We start from the raw sequence: 21551 nt of genomic DNA on the forward strand, positions 1-21551 counted from the left end.
CCAGAACTGACCTCGGCCCAAACGCTGGCCTGTAATCTAAGGGCTGTTGTGCAGTGTGGTGCGGACCTGGGTAGGAAAACCCTGAGATGAGAAGGGGTGGAAGCCAGGGCAAAGCCGTGAGTTACAAGGGCTGGCAGAGGCCCACGGAACACCTGCTTCCAGCAAGGTGGCTGCCTCCTGCCCTGTCACACCACCGCCTGCAGTGCACAGTGTCCTCTGACCCAGGGCTCAGGGCACAACTCGCCATGCTCTGGGGTCCACCCCTGTGGCTCCCCTCTTGTGCCATGCCCAAAGTCTAACTCATGTGGTGGGACCAATCGAGCCTCCTCCCTCTGAAAGCACAGCTACCTCCCGAGGGCAAGAATACACAGCCTTGTCTGTGTTCAGGTTTTGGGCCCACTGTTGCAAAGCAGATATGTCTGTACCAACACTTAACAAAATTTAAGGGAATCGTGTCTGACCACTTGACCGTGGCACATGAAGCCCGGCCTGTTCTGGACTCTGCCTACCTCCTATCTCATGTCTTGACACCCCTTCCTTCTAGCTCCACGTCCTGTTCTGCCTCTTCCCCATGCACGCACTTTACTTCCTACTCACCCTGCAGCCCCAGTCTTGACTGTCACCTCCCCTAACACTGCACCCCACTGTCAGGGCAGGGTTGGAGGGCCCTTTCTGCGTGCCTTCCCCAGCACAGCTCTTGCTTCTGCCTATTTTAGCTGCCTGTGTCTGCTCCTAGATGTGAGCTCTGGAAGGACAAGGGGCTTGGTCTGCCTCGTGGGGCTGTGGTCCTAGCACCGAGCACACTGTTTGGATCAATCAGTATTTCAAAAGTGAAGTATCTGTGGAAAGTGCCAGGTTCCAAAAAGGGATTTCACTAATAAAAACAAACAGTATGGTGCAGATTTCTAATTTCTGGCATCTGCACGTTCACACCCATAGATCGTGACATCCATTGGCCCGGTGAAAGAAGAACAAGCCCAGAGTTGAAGGCAGACAGAGGCCTCTTCGTTATGTACTTAGCTATTTTGGCATGGCACTATCCCAAGCGAAGACAACCTGTTTATCAGGCTCTCACACTCTGTACCTCAGTTCCCCAAGTCAGAGCAGGAAGTCAAAGGGCAAGAAACCCAGAGGGCCTGCCCCCTGCATCCGGCCTGCAGGCTCACACAGGGTATCTGGGGCCCCCTCACCGATGATAGCTTCCTTCAAGCTGGACTCCACAGGCAGGATGTTCTTCTCCACCAGCTCCATTGGGCCAGGTCTCTGTGCAATCTTCTCGTTGAGGTCATCAGCCAATCTGGCTCTCTTTAGCTTCAGCTGCTTGGCCTGAAGGGAAGGCTCAGCCGAGGTCTCTGCCCGTGGGAGAGAATGGAGTGCAGGAGGATGTAGGAATGGATCTGGTTTTGCCCTGGGAACTCCAGAGCACCTCTCCTTTCCTCTGAGGAAGGAGCAGAGGCTATCAGAATGCAAAGCACATCCCAAGCAGAAAAGGGTGGCCCAGCTTAAAGATGCACAAGGACGGAAGAAGGCGCCCCGACTGTGGGCACTGCAATGTCCTACGACACAACAATGCGGTGGTCTCTACTCTCCCTCAAGCTCACTGTTACGGGAGCAATTCACCTCCCTGCTCTGGGCCTCAGTGTCTTCATCTGCAAAATGTGGAGGTTCAGACTAGGAAAGTTCTCTTCCAACCCCAAAGCTGGTTCAAAACTAAAACAAAAAATGGATAGATTCACACTGCTTTCAGCAGCCAAAATCTTTCCTTCACTAGAATGTGGAAAGCAGCATGTGCTGGAGCCAGGCGGAGTATGTCTAGGATGATCTTACTTGTACATCACAGGTGCTCAAATAAATGCTGACTGAATAAATGAATAAATCAATGAATGAATGAATGAAAAAGAGAAAGCAAGTGCATTTTAAAAACAGGTTTTGGAGGAAAGAACTTTATATCAAGAGATGAGATCCAGGGCCACCATACGGCCACAGGAGAAAAGGGTCACAACAGAATGTGACCGATTCTCTGGGAATCCCCACAGCCCAGCGACGGCAGCCGAAGCACTGCTGTCTCACCGTGCCGGGGCTCCGGCTCACCCACCGCCTACAGAAATGGGAGTGATAGGAAAGGGAAGAAGAGATGTGGGCAGTGAAACGGTGAACACGCAGTGACAACAAGGGTTTAGAAGCATTTCCATCATAACACACCTTCCAAAATGTGCATCCTGACCAGCTCCGATCTCTCTGGCCGGGAACGGATCTTGCGTTTCAGATAGTCCTCTGTCTACAGGAAAAACACACCGAGAAGCTCTCAAATCCAGGTCACAAGTTTATGGCATGGACAGGACCAAAAAGCAGCTGTGGCTGTTGGTCACCTCTGTGGCCCCCATGACCTCAGCTTGGGGACGGCAGGGTTCTGAGGCCTGGGGAGGCCCCACCCATTTCCAACTGCACCTGCCAAGGGCACCATCCACCTGTCAAAACCATTTGTCATTTTGAGGTCGAACTACTGATACATTTTTTTAAAAATCTATTACTTTTACTGTCATAAAAGTAATACATGTTCATCAAAGAAAATGGAAAATTTAAAAAACAATAAAATATTTTAATCATCCGCTATTGATATTTTGGGGTATTTGCTTATAATCATTCTTCCATTAAGGCAACAACTTAATTTTGTAGAGTTGTAATCATACGGAATATAATCTTTTATATCTATTTTCCAAAAATTTTTTGTGATCTCATAAGCAGTTTCCATTCATTTTGAATGACTACCAAGCAGAACACTAATTTTGATACATGGTGTCACAGCTCCAGTTCCTTAAAGTCCAAGGTCCTCATTTCCTCATTTCTGAGACTCCAAGCAAACTAAACCGTTTCTTCAACAGTCCCAGAAGCCACCCCTCCTGCCCGGCGCTCATGTTATAATGTATTAATGTGGCCCCAACCTGTCTGACTCAGAACCTGGGCTCTCAACCTCTGCACCAGAAAATTTCAAACCATACTTTAAGACCATCAGTGGTTCAAGACCAGCAGAGGACGAGAGAGGACGAGGGAAAGCAGGGCAGGGCGGGGTAGGGCGGAAATAGAAAATAAAGTGTTAGACTGCACTGCGTGCAGCAAAGGGAAAGGCTGGGTTCTGTCCTGCTGGCACCCATCAGGTGCATGGGCTCTGACTGGGCAGCCAGGGCCACCCCTGGGGTGGGCAGGGCTCTCCAGGAGATGGTTTAAAGTGGGGGTGGCTCTGGTCCTATCACCCCATAGACAGTGGGCAGAAAAATTGCTCTGGCTGCTGTAGAAGATGCTGAAACAGGTGTTAGATGCTGCAGGCCTCCACAGCCCTCAGAGGATGGCACATTTTCTAAGCCACCTGAAGTTCCGGGCAGTGCAGGACAGTACTGATTAAAAAAATACCTGGAGTCCACAGACCAAGGTGTGAGTCACAGTTTTGCCACTTGCTGGCTAGAAAAATTATTTAAAACTTTCTTAGCTGCAGCCATAAAATGAAGATAGTAACACCTAATTCGTAAGAGCTAGTGTGAGCATAATCAAGAAAATGACATTTTCACATTTCTCCCACCCTTTCCCTCTGTATAAAAATAAATAAAATCTTTAAAAAAATGCCCAGTAAAACAGTAGCTGCTTTAATTGGCTCACTCCTTGCCTGCTTGAGAAGCAGCCAGGAAATGGGCTGGGGCGCGGGCAACGCCGTTCCCTCTCTACCCATGCTGTGCTGCCCGACACTCCTGGCTCTAAAACAGTGCAGTTTGTTATTGCTTTGGTTCACTCTAAGAATTAATCATGACTTTCCTTAGAACATTTTAAAAAATAAATTTAAAGAAAAGGCAGTAAAAAAAGCCTTGGAGGTAAACATTTCAGTCTCTGAAAGAGTGTGGGTCTTAGGGTACCTCAGTCTGTGGTCCTCCCTTTGGGAGATTCTCTTCCCTCGTCTTTTACGTGAAAGACAAAAGTGAAGGGAGCAAGAGGGGGAAGCGTGTTTCGGCAACTTCCCGATCTCCGCCCACACTGGGCAGCAGAATATTCCCCTGAGGCTCCTGAGGGAACTGAAACCAAGGGGGGACAGGCAGCAAGCCAGGTGCGAAGCATGAACCTGGGCTCAGAGGGGGGGCCCAGCTTCTGCTTCCACAGCCTCAAATGGACACTGGCTGCTCAGGACACGTGAAGACCAGTGAATGCCCATCCTGAAAGGTGTGAGCAGTGCAGCCACTGACGTGAGGGACCAACGGCTGGTGTTTGTGTCCTAAGACCCACAAATGGTTAAGGTGGAATTAAAAATGGGAAAATGTAAGTGGTCTCCAAAGCAAGAGGAGGGAGGATCAGTGACAACCACATACTCTTACACCTACGTGATAAAGGAGATATCCCCTTCTGACCACGTTCCACGTTTCGTATCATCACTCAGGGAGACGGCGGCGGGTGGGGATGCAATAGAAAAGGGAGAGCTTTCTATTTAGAACTGTGAGGCGAGGGCTGGCCCTGGAGGTATGCCGGGAAGGAACATAACCAGCAACGCAAGGTGCTCTGACGATGCTCTCTCTAGAGGTTCTCGAGAGGAAGACAGTGCCTTACCCTGGCCCGCTCCAAGCTCCTTCTCTGTTCATGAAACGCAGCTGGACTTTTCAAAGCTGTTGGGAGAAGAATCACAAAATAATGACTCTATTAGTGCAGCAACATGTCTACTGCTACAATTTACTGTGGAGAAGCCATCTTAAATTCAAGTTAATTTTAGTCATACTATTAATATCAGCTGAAATGAAGAAAAAAGTGGCACCCAAGAATGTCTCTATGGTTCAGCTACTCCATTAAAATGATTTTGGTTGTTTCTTCCTAATGGGAGTAATCACTGACCTAGCTTGGGCTCTATAAAGTGAACCCACCAAATATAACTTTAAAAAATGTCCTGGACCCATTAGCTGGACTGTTAAGGGTACAATCCTCACTGCTCGGCCAATCTCCAAGAACAGCTCCTGGGCCTCACCTCACTCTCGGGGAGGGAGGGTCAGAGCTGCATGGCAGGTCCGCCGGACTTCAGCCTCGTGAGAAACCACAAAGTGACCAAACTGCATGGAGCAGTTAAACAAAAAGACGTGTCTGCTCGGGTGCCATTCCTTCTTCACTTCAGCTGGTATTAATAGTGCTGCTAAAATTAACTTGAATTTCATCTCTAAGGACTAGAGGAACTTCACAGTGATTGTGTGTTTGACCACACACAACCAGCAGCCGACAAGCAGGGCTCACTGCAGCCCTCGCCAAGGACTCAGCTCTGTTCTGGGGCCACCACCACAGGACCACAGCTCTGGACTCAGCAAACAACAAAAACTGAGGGTGGGGAGACCAAACAGGACCCTCCACAAATATGGGACCAGGATGAGAATTCTGTGTCAGAAACTCAGCTATAGGGACAAATGATGAGTCGGGCTACCATGAGGATAAGAGGGTGAAAGGCCTGACTCCATTCAAGTAAGGAACAATAGCAACCAGGGAAATTTACAAGACAGTGGTTAGTTTCACTTCTGCTGCCCTAGAATTTCAGAACAGCTGTGAAACTGTGTGAGGAGATAACTTTTGCTAGGCTGCTGGCTGTGGTAGAAGTGCAGCGGTAGGGAGATGCTAAAAGTAGCAAGAGCATAGATATGACCCTATCCTGCCTGGGCCTTTGTACTTCCTCCCTCCATCCCAACCCCGCCTCCGGCAGCAGGGGGCTGGGCTTCATTCAGCAACAGCAGTCCCAGAACAAAGTTCCAAATGTCCCAGTAATACTTTTTTTTAGTTGTTTTTAATGTTAGTATTAAAAAGAAACTACCTTAAAAGATCAGTTGATAGCCCACCCCATCTTCTAACAGCAGGGGGAGCTCCAAACTTAACAAATGTGCTCTTTAAAAAAAAAAAAAAAAAAGCATAAGCTCCCTCGGCAACCCACCAGAGCATTCCAGGGCACTATCCAGACTACCCCAACTCTGCTCTGGGGAGATCTTGGGCATCTCAGTGGATAAGCAGACAGCCCCCACACCTGCTTCTACTGGGTAAGGCTGGTTTGACTCCAAAATCAGTTTCCAAAAGCCCTGATATGTAGGAATCTGTACTAGGCACGATGGACCAGCAGGGAACGTACTCATACATAGCCTTACTCTCTCCTCAGAGAACTTATCACATGGATGAGACAGTAAGTACAAAGAATCAAAAGAAAACTCAGTGTCTGCCCCACCCAACCCCAGCTTCCTTTCTGCCATATATTTCTCCACAGCACTCATCCCAGCTGACGTTCTTTATAGTAATACTACAATTCGTGTATTGCCAGCCTTCCACCCAGTAGGAGAAGCTTCAGCAGGGCGTGCCAGGGGTTTTGTCCATTTCTTTCACTTCTGACAGTATCCCCAGTGCCTAGAGCACCCAGCACTAATTCATTTAATGAACTAATGAACGTTCTGTAAGAAAGATACAAAGTATACATGTGACAGGAAAACTGGGAGACTCTGGTAGAATACTAACTTTCACTTGCACAGCCAGAATTAGGGCCATCATCTGGGTTCAAAACCTCACAGAAGTCCAACAGAAAATTGAGGCATTCGTGTTCTTGTCCTGGGTTCTACCAATCACTACTGGTGTGCCATAGGGTATATCAGGGTCTCATCTTCTTCTTCGGTAGAGTGAGACCCTGTCCACCTCCCAGAACTCTCACAGGAGTCAAATGAGAAAGTGCTCTGAAGCAAGTGGTGCCTTGAAGGTGCTGCTGTCATCAAACATAGCAACTGGGTGGAATCATGGGTTTGATTCCCACACAGGTCAGCTGGTTTCTGTACCACAGATGCACACCATCTGTCTAAAAACCCAGCTGGCTTGCTGCCTAAACAACCTATGACGGCTGACCCAAGGGCTAAGGCACAAATCCAACTTGTGGAAAAACAAGTCTCGAAGTCCAGAATTTGACGGAAGGGGAGCGTATCATTTTCATGGACAAGAAGGATGATGCAGCACTAATGGGGATAAGTGACAGGTGAGTGGCTGCAGTGTATATAGCTTCCTGTTTGGTTCCACTGAGTTAAGAAAGTTTTCACATAATAGCAAGGAAGAGACTGCTATTTTCTGAGTGCCTACTTGTGTGTCAGGCACTGTTCTAGATAATTAACATCCCTAACGGTTCTACGTGGTAGGTAATATTTCACTTTACAGATAAGGACAGACTCAGGAAGGGCAGGAAAGACTAGCTAATGGCAGAGTCAGGGTTACAACCTAACTCTGTCTCACCCTCAAGCCAGAGTTCTTTCTACTCCTCTGGGTTGGTTTCTTAACTTCTTCAAAAAGTAGAGAAGAATGACCCTATTGGACGGGGAGGCAAGGAGGCTTCAGTTACACACACTGCTTTGGGGTAGGGCTGAGTGCAGGAGATGTGGAAAGGTCAGCTCAACCACAGTACTGAGCACAAATAGGTGTAAGAAAGGCTCTGAAGAGGGGTTCAAAGTGACTGCAGGCACAGAAAGCCATGGTTCAAAACCCAGGGCTCCCTGTGGAACTTAAGGGGCAGCCTTCAACACTGATGCCAGGAGGTGAGCTGGGAGGGGAATGAGAACCCCAGAGGAACTCAAGAGCTGCTCAGAGCCTGGTAAGAGAACCAAAAATGAGGACCAAGAAAAGAATTCAAGATGGTAATTACCAATCCCAAAAGACAATTCCTCATGGTAGGAACCAGTATTCTAATTTGACACATGATAAAACCAACACTGCAGCAGGCTGTGAGGTCATTCATTAAGTGGTGGGCCCCAACCCAGGCCTAGTTCCGTCTTCCACTCTTCCTTCTCTAAATAAACCTCACAACTGTGTCAGTTTCTCCCAGCCCTGAACAGCCCCCTCACTTTGTGCTGCTCTCCCCCATCTCTTTTTTTATTGTTGTTCAATTACAGTTGTCCCTATTTCCCCCCATTACTCTCCCCTGCCCACCCCCTCCCCATTTCTAAGTTCTCTTATAGCAAGGTCAGCAATTCAATAGCTAATTTTAACAGATGAAAGGAGCAATGACCCCTCGTCCTTCAGGATTCTGTCAAGAGTCCTGTAAGGCACTTCTCAGGTTTATTTGGGGACAGACCGGAGCTGAGGCAGTCAGTGCTTGTGGTACACTGGGGTGTGGGGTTGAGAAGGCAACCCTACGCGTGTCCAGCCAGCTCTGTTCAAAGCCACAACCGTAGAGGGTAGGAGATGTAAGGGTGATAAAAAGGGAAGCCCTGTGCTTTCTTGATGTAGGAGCAAACGGCAGTCACCTCAAGATTCCATGCTGAGGGAATGAAACACAAGGAAGGCCAACAAAATGGGAAATGGGGTTTACTTTAAATTTCTGCTAGTTGTGGAAAAATCCCAAAGATGCATCATTAACCCATAAATGTGTCTGACCAGGAGGGCTGCATTCCTCTTGGACCGCCACCTCCCTCCTCCTTGCTGCCTTAATGGTTTTCTCAGAGTAGTCGGGATATTACTCAGAAATTTCATTTCCCCAAAAAGAGAGGCCCCCAAAGACCACCGCAAACCCTAGAGCTGTGCGTATTGTTTACAGGAATATACATTTTTGGCATTGGAAGGCAGTTCTGAATCCTTTACTCCCACTCTCTGGGAGCCGGTTCTGCTGGAACACTTGCACGGCTTTGTGTGAACAAAGGAAAGTGTGCAGCACGTCCTGAAAGGAAAATAACTAAGCTCCCCACGGAAGTCAAGTGCACAGAAGTGGCCGAGACGTGTGGCGTTCTTCATCACAGTTTCAGTTCTAGACGTGGGCCCCGCCCCTGGCTGGCTGAAACCACCATGAATACTTTGTTCCCTCTCTCCAGCACAGATTTTCTTTCTCCCCTTACCCGTCTGCTCCATTAATTAAATGAGGTCATTGTGAACTAAATGGAAAGAAATGTTTTTAACTTTCTTTTTGAAAATACACGGTCATCCCTCAGTATCTGTGGGAGATTGTTTCCAGGACGCCCTGTGGATACCAAACTACCCTTATACAAAATGGCACAGTATCTACATATAACCTGTGCAATCCTCCCCCAACCCTTTTTTTTTTTAAAGATTTTATTTATTTTTAGGTAGAGGGGAAGGGAGGGAGAAAGAGAGAGAGAAACGTCAATGTGTGGTTGCCTCTCACGTGCCCCCTACTGGGTAACAGGCCATCAACCCAGGCATGTGCCCTGATTGGGAATGGAACCAGTGACCCTTTGGTTCGCAGGCCGGCACTCAATCCACTGAGCCACACCAGCCAGGGCCTCCCTTATACTTTAAATCATCTCCAGATTACTTATAATACTCAATACAATGTAAATTAGTCATTATACTATATTGTTTAGGGAATAAGGACAAGAAAATAAAGTCTGTACCTGTCCAGCACAGACGCGTGCAACCATCATAGGCCTAACTACACAGTACACATAAGCAACCATGTAACATTATTTTCCTGAACATTTTCAGCCCAAAGTTAGTTGAATTCATGGATGCAGAACCTGGAGATGAGCAGGGCAAACTGTATTGCTGTCACTTCCAAGGGGAGCTCAAACTTGTGCTCAGTGTGTCTATAGGCTTTGGGGCTTATAGTGCAGGAACACTGGGATCCAGCAGTCTTGATTTAATGCAGCACTGAGGCCTGGACCAGTGTGGCTCAGTTGTTTGGACGCTGTCCTGCATAGTGAAAGGTCGCCAGTTCGATTCTTGGTCAGGGCAAATGCCTGGGTTGTGGGTTCAGTCCCTGGTCGGGGCATGTACAAGAGGCAACCAATCGATGTTTCTCTCACTCTCTTTCTCCCTCCCTTCTCCTCTCTAAAAATAAATACATAAAATCTTTTTTACAAATCTAGCACTGAGGAGTAGGTACGAGGACCCATGAATACCAACCTATCATATTAATTTAGGACATTAAACAGTATGTTCCCACCACTGGCCCAGATTTATTTAAACATGAAAGCAAGTGAAAGTCTAGGATCCACAAAGCAGTTCTGGAAATAAATCTCTGCAAGGAAGGACAGCAATTAACCATCAAGACTTATCTCCTAATCATTATCATTAAGAAATATTTATTAGGTGCCTGGGTCTGAATGTCACTTTATTAGGTGCTGACAAAATAAAAATAATGGTTCTCATCCTCGATAAGATACTATTCCAGAAGCTCTCCACCAATTCTGTATTCAGAGCAACTCAAAGGCTGTGAACATAGTACAGCTAACAGAGGTCAACAGAGTGCCATGGGCCCAGGAACCCTTCTTTCAGGCAAGCCTGCTGGATTCTTTTCCCAGTGCAGACGCAACAGGCATACATACAGTGCATCAGCAGGGGCTGTGTGTATGCATAGGAACAGATTTATTTAACAACCTAGGTGTGAAACTAGAAATATATTCATCCATCCATCTATCCAATAACCAAGTGTTAAGTAACTACAGCAAGTCCTCACTTAACACCGTCGACAGGTTCTGCAACTTTAAGTGAAACAGCATTTCATGAACTCAATTTTACCACACGCTAATTGATGTAAATAAGAGTTAAGTTCTGCTCTGGCTGGTGTGGCTCAGTTGGTTGGAGTGTCCTCATGTAGCCAAGGGGTTGCGGGCTTGATTCCCAGTCAGGGCATGTGACTGGGTTGTGAGTCTGATCCCTGGTCTGGGTGCGTACAGAAGGTAACCAATAGATGTTTCTCTCTCACATCAACGTTTCTCTCTCTTCCTTCCTCTCTCTCTAAAAGCAATGAAAAGATGTCCTCAAGTGAGGATAAAAACAAGTTAAATTCCTACAACATCTCATCGACATTAAAACAGAGTGATGCTGAATGAAGCGATGTTACCCGAGGACCTGAGCACTGTGCTAGTTACCGAGAACAAGGATAAACAGGATGGGGTCCCAGCCCTCAACGGCGGCCCTCAGAGGCAGCTCATGGTCTGCTTAGGAAAAAAGACATATAATTACAATACGATACGGAAGTACCATTGTAGAGGTAACTTAAAGTGCTACATAGGACAGAAGAGGCAACATGCAGCCTACATTCAGCCTGAGGGAAGTGTGTGAACTGTCCAGGTAGATTTTACAGAGAAAATACAAGTGAACAAAACAGAATCACCAAGAGACAAGGAAGAGAGTCAGGAGGTCATCTGAGGCTGAGGAAGAGCAAGAGCATTGGGGTATGAAAGCGCACAACTTCCAGGGACCACGAGTAGTCTGATACGGTTGAACCTCGGAGTTCGTGTGGGGACAGTGTGGCTGGAGGGGAAGGCAGGGCCCAGCCCATGAAGAGCTTTAATGTATTTGTAGGGACTTCTGCAACTGGGAAGATGTAGCAGATGGACTTTTCTCTATTCCTCCCACTAATTACAACTAAAAACTCTGCACGTTGTATATTAAACAAACATACGCAATTTGACATGAAGAATGACAAAGTGGTGAGTTTCCTGGGTTTCCTTTTGCCTCATGCATCCCAGACCTGGAGCTGAAGAAGTTAGCAACCTGAAAATACCAATGAAGATAGACCAAAAAAGCCCTAACAAAACCTACTCTCTCTAGCCAAGGGACCAGAGAAAGGGCAGCCTAGCATGACAGAAAACTTTTAGACAATAATCGTTCTATTCCAGCCAGACACCAGAGAAAGAAAAAAGTAGCCTCACCCCTACAAAAAAGGTCAAGTGGGGAGTCAGCTTTATTCCCTTGCAAAGCTATAATGAAGCACCCCAATATCCCTGCCTGGGCTGTGTCAAAGGAGGCCAGACTGCATGGAGGGGCGTTAGGCAAGTTATTTCCAACTTGATGTTTTACATTAAAAAATAAAATAAGCAGTCCTGGCTGGTGTGGCTCAGCGGCCTGCGAACTGAAAGGTCACTGGTTTGATTCCTGGTCAGGGCACGTCCCTGGGTTGCGGGCCAGGTCCCCAGCTGAGGACATGCAAGAGGCAACCGATCACACATTGATGTTTTTCTCCCTTTCTCACTGCCTTCCCTTTTCTCTGAAAATAAATAAATAAAATCTTTAATAAAATAAAACAAGCAGAAACACACCTGATAACTGGCATATATTCATGTCACCCCATGCTTGAACTCACATGCTCTCTCCCTCCCACACCTCCTTTTAATTTTGAATTTTTCAAACTCCCAAATGCTGAAAGAGCAAATAATGAACAGCCCTGTAACTCTGACCTAGATTCGCCAGGCACCTTCTGGCCGTATTCATTTTACCTCACTTTCTCATTTGTGCACAGGCACGCACATTTTTTGTTGTCTATGGAATCACCTGAAAGTTAACTGCAGATAACAATCACAACATTTCCTCCCTAAATTCTTCAGTATGCATTTCCTATGAATGAGGACATTCTCTTATATAACTAAATGCCTTTATCACACCTAAGAAAATTATGATTAACTCAATAATGCAATCTAATTTACAGCCCATATTTTAATTTCCTTAATTGCCCACTAACTGGCTTTTGTAGCTGTCTGAATTCCCACCCCCCTCAATCCAAGATTTAACCAAGAGTTACACATTACATTTGGTTGCTGTCTCTTTAGTCACAAGCTAGAAGGGTATTCCTACCTTTTCCATTTTCCATGGCACTGAATTAAGTATATAAGCCAACTGTCTTACAGAAAGAATGACCTATATTTTGAATCTGGTTCCTCATGATAAGATTTAGGTTAAACGTTTTTGCCAAGAAAACTACTTAGGTGATGTGTACTTAATATCAGAAGGCACATAACGTCATGCTGTCCAACCACTGATGGTGTAAAAGTTTGTAAGGTGACACCAGAGCACTTTACCCTTTGTAATTAATATGTTATCTGTGGGGTAACATTTTGAGGACATGTGAAAATTCTGTTCCCTAACCACCATTTACCTATTCATCTCAGAATCTACTGATGGTCCCTGCTTGAAATGCATTATTACAGCATTAACTGCAAAATAATGAGAACTGCATTTGTACAAGATCATTCCAGTAGTGATCAGGAGGCCATTTAGAAGAACAAAATGGAATGACTGGGTGAATGTTGTGCCATTAACACTTCTAGATGGAGGATACAGGAGGATAAGCTTAGGACGGGGTGAGAGACACTGAGTTCAGTTTTAGGTATGAGTTGATTGTGAGACATCCTATTAAGAGATGGGCAAGTGGGGTGTGTGTGTGTAAAGATCATCATCATCGTCGTCGTCATCTAGGAATAATGTGATACCATATGGAGACAAGATAATACTTCCCTGACTGAATCTAAGGGAATCCCAGAATATAAACACAGGTGATGAAGAGAGCCTAGACAGAAACCTGAGACTCACAGAGGCAGGAGAGGGCTGGGCAAAGCAGATGGCAGGAGTACGTTTCAAGAAAAAGGGTGTAGGCATAGAGAGAGAGAGATGTTAATAGTGGACAAGAAGACGAAATAAGGTTTGCAAAGTTTCCAGAGGATTACTTACACTAAGGACATAGCTAATGGGCTCAGAGCTATGCCAGTGGGTCGGTGGGGAAGACACTTACTGCGACAGGCTGAGGAGAAAGAGGTGAGGAAGCGGATTCCAGAGGTTTATGTCCCTGAACGGTTAAGATGTACTAACAGGTAATTACTCGTGCACTCTCCCAAAAAAGTATATATTGAGAGCCCACATGTCAGACCCTGTTTTGGTGCTGGGATACCCATGTTCTCGTGCAGCTTACACTCTAGTATAAAACATATAACACAGTAAGAAGTGATACATACTATGAAGAAATATAAAGCAAGGTACGCGATAGAGAGAAATGGGTGGGAGCAATTCATATTGAGTGACCAATTAAGACTCTCTCTTTTTTTCTAAAGATTTTATTTATTTATTTTAGAAAGAGGGGAAAGGAAGGAGAGAGGGACAGAAACATCAATGTGTGGTTGCCCCTCAAGCACCCCCAGTTGTGGTCCTGGCCTGCAACCCAGGCATGGGCCCTGACTGGGAATCGAACCAGCGACCTTTTGGTTTGCAGGCCTGCACTCGGTCCACTGAGCTACACCAGCCAGGGCAGTTAAGACTTTCTGATGAAACATCTGAACAGAGACCTGGAGGAAGGGAGTGAGCCCTGCAGCCATCTGGGGAAGGGCTTTCCAGGCAAGGAAAACAGCAAGTGAGGGCCCTGAGTGGGAACCTACCTCAGTGACAGAGGAACACAAAGGAGGACAGAGTGGCAGAGCACAGTGAGCAAAGAGAAGAGTAGGAGGAAATGGGTGAGAGTGTGGCACACAGGGCCCTGTAGAACTCTGCTCTCAGGTGGTACTAGAGGAAGTAAAACATGGAGAAGAAAGAAAGTAGGACTGTGTCCATCAATATTGCCATTGACAAAAAGGCCCCTGAGGGTAACATAAAAAGACTCCCTGTAAATGGTTCCTCATTTTATTGCTGATGTTTGCATAGGGCGTTGGGAATTACCTTATTGAGCTAGTATTTTCCACACTATATACTCGTAATGGAGAACTGACTTGCCTGAGATCACATCCTCATCAACTGCAGAACAAAGACTAGACTCTGGCTCTTTTGATTTCGAAATTCAGATCTTTTTATTTATGTATATTTCAGTATAAGAGAGGAAGGTGGAGGGGGAAGGTGGTGGTGGGTTGGAGAAAAGATACGTCACTAACCAAGTATCTTTTTTCCCCAAAAAATATGGCAGCAAAAAAACAAAACAAAATAAAGCAAAAGAACAAAAACGAAAACCTGACTTCAATATGTCCTTCCACATACTGCTTTCTTCTCCTGATTATTCCTTTGGAAAGGAATGCTGCCTTGTCCTTTTTTCTATTATTGGCAATGGGAGGGACAGAAGGGAGGACCTCAGCAAAATTCAAGGGGGACCACCTTCTCCTATTCCTTTTCCCTCCAACCCTCTTTTGAAGGGCTAACATAGCAGAAGGAGGCATCACTGAATAATCAAACTCCTTCAAAAGTTAACTGAGTCTTGCCACACCCCGTGGCCCTAGCTCCGAAGTTTGTCACACAGCTGCAGGCAGTTCATTCACTCTGCCAAACTGACCACTGATATGGTACAAGGCCACACGGGAGGCAGTGAGGCAGGCTTTTCCCAGCACTGGAGACAGGGGTTCATACATTCTCTACACCCAATCATTTTATGTAACACAGCCTCAACTGTCTTAGCAATTTGTTATCAACTCTTGACTTATGGACAGGACCATCCTCTACTTCAGAACTCCTGGGGAGAAGAGAATAACAATAGTCTACACCAGAGATTTTCAACCAACGCGCTGCAAAATTTTTCAAAACATGCAATACCTGACTACTTAGGGGCACTGATCTCTTTTCTCTTAAGACTGTCAAATAAAAAAATAATAACCAACACAACAACAGCTGTCTGGTATGAATGAATAAAAACTACACTGTTTTTTTTGTGTAACTGTCAAAAAAAAGTATTTTTTGGTGTGCCACAGAATTTTAGTAATTAGTTTGTGTGCCATGAGATGAAAAAGGTTGAAAATCACTGGTCTATGCCATTACTAAAATTTAAAAAGGGAGAGATACCAGCAGCTCCTGGTCCTGTGTTTCTCTAAGTGTAGTTCAAGAACCATTTGCATTAGAATGTCTCTGGAGTGAAGATTCCTGGGCTTTGAGAATTTTACTTTATTTTTTAAAAGACTTTATTTATTTACTTTTTTTTTTAGGGAGAGAGAGAAAGACAGGGAGAGAAACTTCCATGTGTAGTTGCCTCTTGCACGCCAACCCCCTGCAACTAGGGGCCTGGCCTACAGCCAAGGTATGTGCCCGGACTGGGATTCGAACCAGTGACCTTTGGTTTTGCAGGCCAGTGTTCAATCCACTAAGCCACACCAGTCAAAGCAAAACTTTTAATCTTTAGTAAGCTCTCTGAGGATTCTGGTACCACCACAATTTAAAAAGCCATTGTTTCCCTAGTCCAAAAGGCAGAGGAAAGGTGACACTGCTGACAAGAAAGTGAAGACTTTCATTTCTTCATTCTCCACCACCAAGGGCAAAGCGACTAAAGAATAAGTACACTTAGTAAGGACTCGATAACTTCCTCAACAGCTTAGTTCAGAATTTCAACTCTGTGGCCTGTGTCGGTGCTCTCACCAAAACGTTTAATCTCCTGAGCCCCTTTCAGGACAGTGCTTTAAGTTGCAAAGCAAGCGTTTCTAAGTCACACCCCTAGCAAGGGCCTGATGCAGCATGGATGGATTCCAAACCCTGCCACTAGAATCCAGGGCATGACATCACAACCAAGGGAAGGCAGCACAGAAACGCAGTCCTTGGTCTCAGTGTACAGCAAGTGAGGAGCACAGTGGTTCACCAGTGTCAGTACAGGAAACAGGGAGGGTCACTTACACAATGAGCAACAGAAGTGCAGAGGTCAGCTGTGTCACTGGTTGTATAAGGGTTTTAACTACTAGTGTTAGGTAGATGATTTTTCTTAGGATTCTGTATCCAGACAGAGCAGAGGCTCTTAACCTGGGGAACACTGTACCAGCTTTAGAGTATCTGTGAACCTCAGAAACTGCAGGCTGGATTTTGAGTACTTGCTTGGGCAACTGTCTAGTGAGAGGATGTGTAAGATTTTCTAAGGAGCAACAATGGCACAAAAGAAGTTAAGAACCTCTGATTTAACCAAGGGTTATTGTGACAGATGTGGAAACATGCATGCCCTTGGCCTTTAAGACTCAAAACCAGCAGACAAGAGCAGCAACTTGGAAATAATTTTATTGAAGGGCTTAAAAATGACAGGTTTACTCACCCACACCACCAACTTTTATCTTACCCTACCAACTATGGGCTCCTGACCTGACACTATTTTCAATTTTCAATATTTTCAAAGTGGAAATTTTGGTGAAAGTACAGTAGGCTACCGTCATAAAATTCCTATGTCAGCAAGAATCATTAGACTATGATCTTCAGTAATTAGTATGGGGCTTGGAGCCAGAAACCTGGGTGGGACCTGCCTGTCTGTCAGTGGCAGTGTGGACAAGTCGCACAACCCCTCTGAGCCTCAGTATGCTCCTCCACCAAATGGCAATTACACATGCTACTCTGATGACTGTTAGCCTTAAAAGTGAAAGTACTTTGTTAGAAGCTCTGTTAATTTTTTCTCGAGGCACTTTTACTGTTCTAACTTTTTTCCTGTGCCGTCCTCCTTCTGAAGCAAGCAGCACGTATGGAATAAAATGCTGAGAGCTAACTGGGCTTCACTTTCATTTTTTGTTTTTTTTTAGGTATCATACCAAAATGCCTACAAAAATATCCAGTAACAAAGATCATTAATCAAAGAGTTGTGTCAACATTTCCTAAGACTGGCCATACCAACAAAAACCAGAAATAAGTTCTCGTGAATCAAAGAAAGAGCTTGGGTGGTAGGGTCTAGGGAAGGAACCACACATTCTGGGGCAAGTAAGGATCCAAACTAACAGTCAGAAAACGTGCTTCATACGCATCCTGTTTTGGTATTTAGGTGTGCCACCACCCAGGGCTGTCACCTCCACCCAAATAGGCAGGAAAGCCAAGTACCAAGAATGAATATATAAGGTGGAGACTCAAGGATGCTAAATCTTTATCTTCCCAGAAGTGCAAGCTACTCCAGTCTTGCACTCTTGACTCACTGATAGTGAGAGAGACTCCAGACCAGGAGAAAAGGTGGGTGCACAATCTTGTGTAGCATGAGTATCAACAGGTACAGTGAATTCCAAAAGGTTAAAGTATCAGAGGTTAAATATTTTGGACCTAACTTCCAAGCTTCTTTTTGACATATATGCTAGCTACGTTTGTATCTGGCTTTCACACAACTGCCCAGTGTAATGCTCTGGATCAATCGTGATCTCAGTATGCATAGACACACAGACACACACACACACACAAGCTGTCACCTCTTTTTGAAGCCCCATAGTCAATATTCCTAAGTCATCTGTGTACATACAAGTCCCAAATCACCTTTGCCCTTCTGAAAATAAGGGCACTAAGCTGAAGAGTTTTAAATCACCACCATCGTCAGAGAGCTGTCAGGGCACCCTCATGGGTGTGTAATGCGTCAGGATTTACTTATATATTATTCAGGTAAAATTAGTGAGTAGCCTCAATAACTGCCTTTATAAATTCCTTTACTTCATTTACTAGCTTGAAAAGAAACTGACTTTGGATATCTCACACATTTCCAAAACTAATTATTAAATGAAACTGAATACCTACAGTACCTTTTAGATATTAAATTGTATCAAGAACTCAAATCAAGGAAACCTCTTTCAATGGCTTGCTTAACAGAGTTCCTTGTTGGATTCTTCTTTAAATTCAACACTGAATATGCTCAGAACATGAACATACAACTTATTCTAGAATCCTATTTTAGGACTTGTTAGCAACTGGGCAAAAAGGGGGTTTTATCTTAGTCACTGACCGAGGAGTATACCCTACAACAGCAGGGAGATGAGGATGCTGACTGACATCTAACAGAAATGTAACACAAATCACCTGGGACTAATGGACCCAGCTGGTTGTCTCCTGAGATAAAAGAGAAGATATTTCTGAGGCCACATGCCTGACACAATTTTCTCTCAGCTGCAAATCTAGGGATCAGGTTAGCCCCAATTCCAGAACACATGTTTTACAAATGCCATTTAAACCTGGGATTCAACTCCAGCTAAATGATCACACTCTTGTGCTTGAAGACACATCATCTCAAGGGGGAGGGGGGGCTGCTTAAGAAAAAAGTTATGGAGTATACCTGAAACCAATATACTGTTATATGTCAATTATATCTTAATTAAAACACAAAAGGAAACTAGCTCTTTCATCCAAAGATATCTGTGAACCTAAAAGAGCCAAGTGACGGCACTAACATGTGTGACGGTGAGGTGAGCCTCCGCAACAAGCAGGAGCCTGAGGGCACGGACCGGAGAGGAGCCGTGTGCAAACTGCAGAGCTTGGGGGATGCCTTTTCTGCACTGCTACTAGAAAGGGGCGCTGGTCAGATGTTGGCCAAACATCTTTGTTTCACAGGGACTGCAGTTCAGAGACTACCAAACAGAGCCGCTAGCAACTCCCAAGTGGACTGGAGAAAACGGGAAACGACCATGGCCCGAGCGAGGACCTATCTCACCCAGCCCCCACCCAAACTCATAATTTACAAAGTCTCCGTTGAGACACATACCTCTCCAATAGTGTAATACTTCACTTAATAACAAATAAATGCCATTTTCTTGAAGCCTAAGTTTAAAAAACGAAAGGGCAATTCAGCCTCAAACCAGACCATCTCATCTGCTCTAGAATCACTACTATGTCCCCACCAGTGAACATTTCTGTCTCTTGGCAAGTTGTCCAGAAACAAACAAACAAAAAACATGATTTCCAGCTGAGGCACTAGGTTAATTGTTTTAAGAGAGGTTAAAAAAGAAACATCCACTACCATGGAAGGCAAGCTAATAAAATGACAGTCCTGCTAATACAGGACCAAAAAGGGGACAATCTTAACAGAGAACCATGTTGGTTAGTGGTTCTTTGATTCATAATGATTTTCAGCAATTCTTAAATCCACGGGTAGGGAGAAAAGTTGAATTAAGGAGGGTTTTATTTACTAAAAATAGTTCCTGTTCCCAAACACTGGTTTTGACAGAAATTAGTGACACACACACACACACACACACACACACAATTACTGGGTTGGCCAAAAAGTTCATTACTTTTTTTTCCGTATGATGGCTCTAATAGTACTTAATTGTCTTTAACGTCATTCGAAACAATTTTGTTAGGTTGTATCATGACAGCTGTCATATCAGTGTATATTAAAAAAAAATCAAAATTTGTAAATAAAAAAAATTATTATTATTATTTTTTTTTAGAGAGAGGGAGGGAGAAAGAGGGAGAGAAATACCAATGGGTGGTTGCTTTTCACACACCCCCTACTGGGGACCTGGCCTGCAATCCAGGCATGTGCCCTAGACTGGGAATCAAACCGACAACCCTTTGGTTCACAGGCTGGCACCGAATCCACTGAGCCTCGCCAGCCAGGGCCAAAATTGGTGAATTTTTATGCAGTCATTTTAATATTAAAGATGGAAGAAAATATGCAACACTTTGACGCATTATGCTTTATTTTAAGAAATGTAAACACGCAACTAAAATGCAAAAGAAAGACTTATGTAGTGTATGGAGAAGGTGCTGTGACTGGTCGAATGTGGTAAAAGTGGTTTGTAAAGTTTCTTGGTACAATGGGTACTACTGACATTTTGCCCAAATAACTCTTTGCTGAGGGGCTGTCTTACGCATTGGAAGATGTTTAGCAGCACTCCTGGCCTCTACCTACTAGAAGCCAATAGTGGGAGACAGCCTACATACTCAAAATAGCCAAATCAATAGTTACTGCTGAAAATGAAAAATGTGTCTTATTTTACGGAAAAAACCTAATGGATTTTTTTGCCAACCCAATAAAAGCTGCTTTCAGATTCACGAGATGGCAGATCGAAGCTAATGCTCCTCTCATTGTTCACTGAGAATAACCATTTCAAAACAATGAACCACACATCGTCTCATTCATCTCCACACTAATTCTGTGGAGTAGGTAAGACAGGTATTATTATCCTTATTTTATAAAAGTTGAAGTTGAGTTCAAAAAAGTTAACTGAGTTGCTCAAAGTCACCTTGGTCCTAAGAGGCACAGCACAATAAGGTCCAAAACTCCACTGTCTAATAAAATAGCCACCTACCACATGTGACTACTTAAATTTAAATTAAATTTAAAATCCAGCTCCTTACTCAAGCCAGTCTCATTCCAAGTGCTCAACAGCACATGTGCCTAATGTTATAGAATATTTCCATCATCGCTGAAAGTGTGCTATTGGGCAGGGCTGGTCTAGAGGCTAGTTCTTCCGAATTCATAGTAATTTGGGGAATGCAGATCACATGGCAAACCCAGTTGCTTTCTCATTATAAGAAACTCTGAAATATCTTAGGGATTACAAAAACAGCAATTACTTTTAAAAGACCTTTACCAAAACACATTTGATCCATATGTACTCAGGAGGGAGAATCTTGAAACTCAGTTTTATATTTGATGAAGAATAATATAAATAATAATTTCCCCAAGTTACAAAAATATTAAGAAGAATTTTAGATTCATAGGAAAAGGGATCATAGTAATCAAACCCGACACTTCCAGCCATTAAATGACCTTTTGCAGAGTTTAGAATTATTTTTTTCTTGGTGTAGAGACTGCTACAGTCTGGTGATCAGGAGGCTTTCAGCTCACATCAGGGCCTAGCGGAATAACAGCTTCGGTTAGCTACGAGTGCTACAGCGGGGCCACCCTGTCTCTGCGTAGACCACTTAGCTAACGCTGACTGCTGAATCGTGACAAAGGGATCAAACTGTAGAACTGAAGTGTTCGGGAGTCAAGATGTAATGACGTTTATTAAAAATACAGAACTACAGGAACTCATGACATGAAGCCACTCTCTTCAGTTTCAACGTGAGACACACAGGGCCCACTTACGGACCCATGAACCAGTTAAACGAGTGGCCAATTTGTTCACTTTTTCACATAGCAACTTATTTGAGTGCCTTTTAGGGCAAGGCAG

The 21551-nt window shown here is 44.6% G+C and overlaps 1 protein-coding gene across 3 annotated transcripts in view; it reads right to left on the bottom strand.

The window, feature by feature from the left end:
• MRTFA (myocardin related transcription factor A) overlaps positions 1 to 21551 on the bottom strand; it is a 100668-nt gene that overhangs the window by 14442 nt on the left and 64675 nt on the right. For all 3 annotated transcript variants that reach the window (XM_045186999.3, XM_045186998.3, XM_045186997.2), the window contains exons 3-5: positions 4585 to 4640; positions 2203 to 2278; positions 1191 to 1352 (exon numbers count right to left, since the gene is read on the bottom strand). In XM_045186999.3, coding sequence (XP_045042934.2) covers positions 1191 to 1352; positions 2203 to 2278; positions 4585 to 4640 — 294 coding nt within the window. The remainder of the gene's footprint in view (positions 1 to 1190; positions 1353 to 2202; positions 2279 to 4584; positions 4641 to 21551) is intronic.

This window comes from Desmodus rotundus, chromosome 3, assembly GCF_022682495.2.
Source record: "Desmodus rotundus isolate HL8 chromosome 3, HLdesRot8A.1, whole genome shotgun sequence".
NCBI lineage: Eukaryota > Metazoa > Chordata > Mammalia > Chiroptera > Phyllostomidae > Desmodus > Desmodus rotundus.